Source organism: Pinus tabuliformis, chromosome 6, assembly GCF_031772625.1.
Source record: "Pinus tabuliformis cultivar Carrire ecotype Pingquan chromosome 6, CPIR1, whole genome shotgun sequence".
In the NCBI taxonomy this organism is placed as follows: domain Eukaryota; kingdom Viridiplantae; phylum Streptophyta; class Pinopsida; order Pinales; family Pinaceae; genus Pinus; species Pinus tabuliformis.
The window spans coordinates 570,751,385-570,758,819 of record NC_142292.1 but is presented as its reverse complement, the minus strand read 5'-3'; the positions used below and the strand labels follow the sequence as shown (position 1 = coordinate 570,758,819).

The following is a 7,435-nucleotide window of genomic DNA, read 5'->3' as shown; positions in this document are numbered from 1 at the left end:
ATAAAGTGCCATAAATGGGTTCATTTTTGTTGCAGTATGGAAGAAAGTGTTATACCACCATTCAGCCAGAGGTAACCACTTGACCCATTGTCTTTGTTTATCATATACAAAGAAACGAATATATCCTTCCAAACATTTGTTCAATATCTCGATTTGCCCATCATATTCAGGATGATAAGATGATCGGTGAGCTAATTGATTACCCAAACAAGAAAATAATTCTGTCCAAAAATTTCTAGTGAAAATGGGATCTTTGTCGCTTACAATAATATTTTGTTTTCCATGTAGCTTTTAAATTGTTTACATAAATTCAATAGCAATTGTACTAGCTTTAAATGGATGAGATAATTCACACAAGTGTGCATACTTGGTAAGTCTATCAACTACTACCATGATGACACTCCTTCCTTCGGACTTGGGTAAACCTGTGATAAAATCCATTGGTACCTCCTCCCAATGTTGACTTGGAATGGATAAAGGTTGTAAAAGACCTAGGGTCTTAATTCTCTAAAATTTATTTTGTTGGAAAAACAAACATTCTGCCATAAAATTTTGAATATCAGTTTTAAGGCCTCTCAAAAAAATTCCTTCTTACCTTGTGGTAAGTTTTTAAAAATCTTGAGTGCCCTCCTAAGGGAGAGGTGTGCAATTCTAAAAGAATCATTTGTTTGAGTTGGGAATTATTACAAAGATATAAGTGATCTATGTACCATAATGAATCATTTTTGCACCTAAATGTATTAGATGTACTAGGATCTTGTTGCAACCTTTGAATGAGTGTCCAAACTTCTTCATCATTCTTCCATTCATCCCTTGCTTCGGTTATCCAATTTGTTTGGATAATAGAAATGGAATAAAGCAATGTTTCCACATCCTCATCGTTTCTTGAGTGTGCATCTGCAACAACATTTTTCTTCCCTCTTTTGTAGATGATTTCAAAGTCATAACCCAACATCTTTGTAACCCATTTTTGTTGTTCCTCTTAAGATAATCTTTGTTCCAAAATGTATTTAAGCCTATCATGATCTATTTTTACCTTCAAGTGTCTTCTTATTAGGTACGATCTCCATTGCTTTAGTGCATGTAGTATTTCCAAAATGTCCTTCTCATAAATAGGTTTCTGTAAATACTTTCCTTTGATTAGGCAAATTTAAAAAGCAATGGGTCTTCCTTCTTTCATTAAAAAAACACCAATTCCATTTTCTGAGGCATCACATTCCATAATAAATTTTTTTGTGAAGTATGGTGTAGCTAAGACCAGTGGTTGGCACATTGCCTCTTTAAGATGTTCAACGGCCTTAGTTTCTTTTGGAGTCCAAGAAAATGCATCTTTCTTCAGTAATGTTGTTATAGGTGCTGCTATTCTCCCATAATTCTTAACAAACTTATGATAATACCCTGTAAACAAGAGAAATCCTCGAAGATGCTTTATGGTTGTGGGGATTGTCCATTCCTTAATGGATTTAATTTTGTTAGGGTCCACCTTAAAACCCTCATGCGATACAATATGACCCATATATTCCACCTCCTATACTCCAAAGAAACATTTGGAGGTTTTTGCATATAATTATTTCTCCTCCAATAGTTTGAGCACCCTGTCAACATGTTAAATATTATCCTTCCAAGACTTGTTGTAGATCTTCTTTTTTTTTTCGAAGAAAAAGCGAAACTTTTTATTAAGGAAATAAAAAGTTTACATTGCATATGCTACAGCATCTCTGTTTGCACTATATGACTGTTTTGTTTGCTCCACAACATAACATCCTGCCTTTTGCAAGTGACCAGCTGTTCCTTGAGAGGAAAGCTGCCAAACTGCTTAACCTTCTTTCCTGTTCTATCCAGAAACGAGATTCCCTTTGCCTAAGAGGGCTGAAAAGAAACATCCAAAAACCGGGTCTCCTCGAAAGAGAGGAAAACAACCCTTACAAAAACGAGCATATTGTATAAACTGCCATATAAACATATCATAAAAAGTCTTTGCTATTGTTCTCAAAAAGGAATATTAATAGCTTTTTTAAAAAACACTGCCAAAAAGATCAGAAATGTTGTTCTTGGGGCGGCTGTTCAGATCTGCTGATCTGTCCTTGATTTTCCTCTATGATTTGCCAGCTGCCCAGATTCTGCCGCAGACCTTCTTTAGAAAGTTTGTCGGCTGTATCATTCCGTTCCCTGAAAATATGACATAAAGAGAACCTGTTAAAAGAAGATTTCAATACCTGAATTTCCTCCAGCATAAGTTTTAAGATTTGGTTTTTGCATGTGCTTTGTCCATTGACCCATCTGATCACATTTAATGAGTCTCCGAAGATCTGAATTGTGAGGGTGTTCCTTTGGATGAGCCAACATAGGAGGAGTTTCAAAGCGAGCATTTCTGCATAGTTGTTTGAACCTGATCCTAAACCAACGGAGGCTTTAAGGATGTGATTTGAGTTTTCATAGATGACTAGTCCTGCTCCTGCTCTGTTATTTTGAGAAGCTCCGTCGAAATAAGCCCAGGGAACTCCTTCTGTTATTTGAACTTCTGTATCACGTCTTTGAGGCTAGTTCTCCTCTGCTTCAGGAATACTAGTATAGATAGAAACGCTTTGGATTGCTGTGATTGTCACTGGGGTTTCCTTATCCTGGAAGATACTCCTATTCCTTGCGATCCATACCCCCCAGCTGATGATCAGAGGTAGATTACGCATGTTCCCATTAGGATATAGTTGCCACCACTTCTTCCATACCTCTTGCAGGTTATCACCTGCCCATTCTAACTTTTTATTCAGTAGATTTCCTGCCTCTCCCCATATCTTAATAGTTTCTGTGCACTTAAGGAACAGGTGGTTTATGGATTCAGCTTCAGACTTGCAAAGGGTGCATCTCCCAGGCCCGTGCATATATCTTGACTGCAATATGTCCCAAGTTGGGACTTTACTTTTTAATATGCACCAAAAAAGAAGTTTTGACTTTGGAGGGCTTTTAAGTTTCCATAAATGTTTCGGCCACCATTCAGGAGTTCCCCATCCTTTCCTAGACATGAGGAATTTGTAACCGCACTTTGGTGTATATTCCCCCGAGTCTGCATGCGCCCAGATTAACTCGTCCTGGCTGTTATTCAATCTCACATTGGATCTAGAAAGTTCCTGAATGTAGGTTCTCCATTCGTTCCTCCATCTTTGCTCTAATTCTAGATCTTCTTCATTTTTCCATGCTTGACCCCAGATGGTTGAATGTCCCAGTTTATCCACCTGACTTAGGAAAAGTATGCCTTTGTTCTCTAAGTGTTGGACTAAACCAGGTGGTAGGGCATAATTTTCATTGCAGCCTACCCATGGATCCTTCCCTATCTTCACATTGTTCCCATTCCCAATCTTCCATGCCAATCCTTGTTCTATCACTTTGAATGACTCCACAGTAGCTTTCCATATCACAGAGACGTTCTTTTTATTCTTTGCTGGGTTCCTGATCCATTCTTCTAATGGAACCGGGTCTATATATTTTCTTTTAACCACTCTCGTCCAAAGATTTTCCATCTTAATAAGTCTCCACCCTGATTTAGCTGCCAATGTGAGACTGAAATCAGGAAGGCTTTTTATCCCCCAACCTCCCCAATCTTTTGGCCTTGCCACTTTCTCCCAGGCAACCCATGGGAGAACCGCATTTTCTTTAGAACCAGCCCATAAGAATCTGCTGCAGATTCTCCTTATTTTCTCCAAAACTCCTTTTGGAACCCATGTTAATGCAGCCCAGTAGACTGGTATGGCCAGCAACACAGATTTGATTAGGGTCAGCCTCCCTGCTCTGGATAGCCATTTGAAGCTCCAATGAGTTATTTTTGCTTCGATTTTTGCGATCAACCAGTTCCAGTCCTCTTTCCTATAAGCATTCGGCTTCAACCAGAACCCTAGGTACTTGAAAGGGGATTCCATATTGCACATTCCATAGGGAAAAAAAGAATTGATCTGAGCTTTTTCTTGTCTGTTTAGACCTTCCTCTATGATCTGTGATTTCCTGGAGTTAATCTGCATTCCAGTTGCTTTCAGGAAAAGATCAAGTATGTATTTTAGTTCCTTAATTTCATTTGAGGCACCATTTGTAAAAACCAAAATGTCATCTACAAAAAGAAGGTGAGATATATTCATATTTACCGCTGCTTCTATACCTTTTACCTTACCTTCCCTTTTGGCTTTTTGAATCAGTTGGCTTAATCCTTCAGCAACTAGGAGAAATAACAGGGGGGACAGGGGGCATCCTTGCCTCAAGCCCCTCTGTCCTTTAAAGAAAGGAGTGGCTGCACCATTGATGAGGATTGCATAGCTGACATTTGTGATACACCCCATAATCCATCTGATAAAGTCCACTTTGAAGCCTAGATATCCAATTTATCCTATCATATGCTTTTGATAAATCTATTTTTATGACTGCTCCCTTCTTATTTTTCTGCTTTACGCTGTGAAGGACCTCCTGTGCCACACCAATTGCTTCATGTATTTGCCGACCGTTCAAAAACCCAAATTGTTCAGGTGAGATATGCCTTGATAGAATTGGTTTGATTCTAAGCGCTATTACTTTTGCAATTATTTTGTATATACTGTTGCATAATGAAATAGGCCTAAAATCCTCAAAGGTTTCAGGAGCTTCCTTTTTTGGGATGAGAGCTATGAAGGTTGCATTGAAGGGGCTGTAGATCTCTCCGTTCTTTCTGGATTCCTCTACTACTTCTGTTATTTCTTCTCCTATCAGCTCAAAGAAATGGAGAAAGATCTCTACAGTCCAGCCATCCGGTCCGGGACTCTTCTCTTTTGCCATAGATTTAATGACACTTTCCACCTCCTCCTTTGTTACAGGGTCCATTACTTGCTCCGCTTCTTCCTCCTCCACATACCTATGGAAACATTGTGTTGTTTTGATGACCTCGGCGATGGTGGCCTCACCTTGGTCTGCAAATAAGGATTGGAAATGGCTCTGCCCTAGAGCTGATAGAGATTCAAACGTCTTAGCCTCCCTTCCTTCGTCATTTTTTAAGTTCCAGATGGTATTTGCACTCTTCCTCCCTTTTGCATAGTTGTGGAAGAAACTTGTGTTTTCATCCCCTGCTTTGAGCCAGATTGCTCTACTCTTGAGTCTCCATTCCTCCTCCTTTGCCAGCAGAATTTGATTTTTGAGCTTCTCCAGGGATAGAATTCTCTCTTTTGATTCCTGTGTCGCATAGCCATCCGCCTCTATGCTCTCTAGCTTTTGAAGGTCCTCATTTATCCTAGTTATTTCCTCAGTCTGCTTAGCTTTCCTGTCTTTTGCCCATGAGATTGTTGCCTTCTTCAGCCTTTTGAGGTTTTCCATGAACAAGAATCCTTTATCCTCAGAGGATCTTCTGTCTGGGTGTATCCAGGTTTCTTTGAAAAGTTTATTATATGATTCTTCTTGCAGCCAAGATGCATTAAATTTGAAAGGTGCTGGTGGCTTAGGGGGTGTCTTGGCGAGTTCAAGGTAAATTGGAAAATGATCCGAAGGTCCCCCCTCTTCAACCCATTGCCTAAATAATGGAATCATGGAAGATAGGTCCTCATTAAGTAGAAATCGGTCCAGTCTCTTCGCCACTCTTGCTTCTCCTACTCTTCTATTCCTCCATGTCGGCTTTAGCTTGATGAGGTTAGCTTCTATCAGATTGTTTTCTATTAATAGGTTCTGGAAGAAATCTGTTAGCGAATCCTCCCTTGCCGCTGGACCCCAAGCCTCCGCTCTTCCTAATGAGAAGTTAAGATCTCCACCCATCACCATGTATTTACTCTTCACTAACGAATTTGCCATCAAATCATTCCAAAATGGTATCCTTCCCTGACAAGGTCCATATATATTAAGAATGGTTAGAGGAAAATCAAATTCTGGTGATTGACATTCCATTCCCATCACCTGCTTCATTCCCCACTGGTTCCTTATCTTGATTCTCCCTTCTCTATAACCTACATCCAGCCCTCCTGAATGACCGTCTGAGTCCATGGCTGTAAATTTCCAACCTGTAAGGAGGGCATTTAGCATCGATTCGATTTCTGCTCCCTTCCCCAGAGTCTCCTGGAGTAGAAGGACATCCGCCTTGGAGTTCATAACCATCTCCCTAAGAGCCAATTTTTTGGGTTTACTGGCTAAACCCCTACAGTTCCATGAGGTTATGATCATTTTAGAACAGTTTCAGGGCCCTGCACCGCTCTAAGTGCCCCAGTAATTGACTGTTGCTTCCCGTCTGCCACATCATGTTTTGCTTTAACCTGGGCCATGGAAAGATTTGATTTCCTTCCCCTTTTTTTCCTAGTCTGGCTCTGAGGGATAGATGGCTCTATGCCTCCCACCGAGGATATAGGATCGGGTTTATTATCCTGTGAACGGAGGTTATAAGGGCATATAGGGTGAGAGGCCAGGGAAGAAGATTCAGGGCAGCACCCATCACAATTCAGATCTAGGGAGGGAATAGCTGCTGAAATTATTTCTATACAGTTTTCCAAATTGCATCCATCAGTGTTTGCATTTTTATCTTTATTATCAGGAAAAGAGTTTATTATGAGGGGATCAGGGACCAAACATTCATCCAGACATTCATCTTTATTATCTATAATAAAGAAAGAAGGATTATTAGGATCTAAACTCGTACCCTTAGAGTCCTCGCCTGAGCTTGGATTTTGAGTCGGTGATGCTTCTTCGGGGGGTTCCGGAACTGTTTTAGCAGTCCCGTGCTCAGTACCTTCTTCTGCCATTTTGCTCGGAGAATCCTGAACTTCTACATTCTGATTCTGCCTCCCCTGCTGCGGGTCTAGCTCCATATTTTCTTCTTCCTGATGCACTGAGTTCTCCTTTTCCAGTCGAGACTGGATCTGACTGTTTTCTTTCTCTGAGCGCGCCTTCGTCCTCTGAAATCTTCTCCTCCGCCTGCCTAAGGGGCATTCCTTAGCCAAATGTCCATAGACATGGCATCTATGGCAACGGAAGGGCAAAAATTCATAATCCAGAATTTGTTCGAAGACATAATCTTTATATTGGAGATTAATCTTCTCTGCTAACCCTCCACTTGGATTTAAGCTAACTAGGATCCGAGCCATAGCTCTGTTATGTGTTTCCAGGAAAGACATGTCTGCCTCCAAGAATGTGCCTAGCCTGTTCCCGATAGCTTTGAAAACTGACTCAACCCAGAGGAAGGATGGTAACCCTGGTGCTCTTACCCAAACCGGGAAAACATCGGTTTTTTCATGATTTGCATCGAACAGAGGGCTCCATTTCTTGAACAGAACCGGAATGTTCCCGAGAGCCCAATTTCTCTTCACGACCCACTCTGCTGCCTCTTTGTTCTCAAAGCGCACCATGAACCATCCTTTGGCTAATGTCAAGACCCTGAAATCTCTGATGAGTTCGGACTGCCAGTTTTGCTCCCCCCAAGATTGGATGAAATCAGATGTGAATTTCTTAC

General features: G+C 40.7%; 1 protein-coding gene across 1 annotated transcript; it reads right to left on the bottom strand.

The window, feature by feature from the left end:
• Positions 1 to 2,036: 2,036 nt before the first annotated feature.
• Positions 2,037 to 6,090, bottom strand: LOC149259798 (uncharacterized). The gene is made up of 4 exons (XM_089455244.1): positions 5,100 to 6,090; positions 4,432 to 4,922; positions 2,989 to 4,004; positions 2,037 to 2,169 (listed from the first exon to the last, which is right to left on the bottom strand). Exons 1-4 carry the CDS (start codon positions 6,088 to 6,090, stop codon positions 2,037 to 2,039), a joined length of 2,631 nt encoding a protein of 876 aa, XP_089311370.1.
• Between the last annotated feature and the right edge of the window lie 1,345 nt (positions 6,091 to 7,435).

Bases quoted from the DNA above. Each gene is read 5' to 3' on its own strand.
- LOC149259798 (XM_089455244.1), bottom strand. From the start codon at position 6,090: ATGGTTATGAACTCCAAGGCGGATGTCCTTCTACTCCAGGAGACTCTG. The intron at 4,923-5,099 runs GTAGAGCAATCT...CCTTATTTGCAG, and splicing joins GGAGGAATGGAGACTCAAGA to ACCAAGGTGAGGCCACCATC. The intron at 2,170-2,988 runs GTGGCCGAAACA...TCATATTTTCAG, and splicing joins GGATGGGGAACTCCTGAATG to GGAACGGAATGATACAGCCG.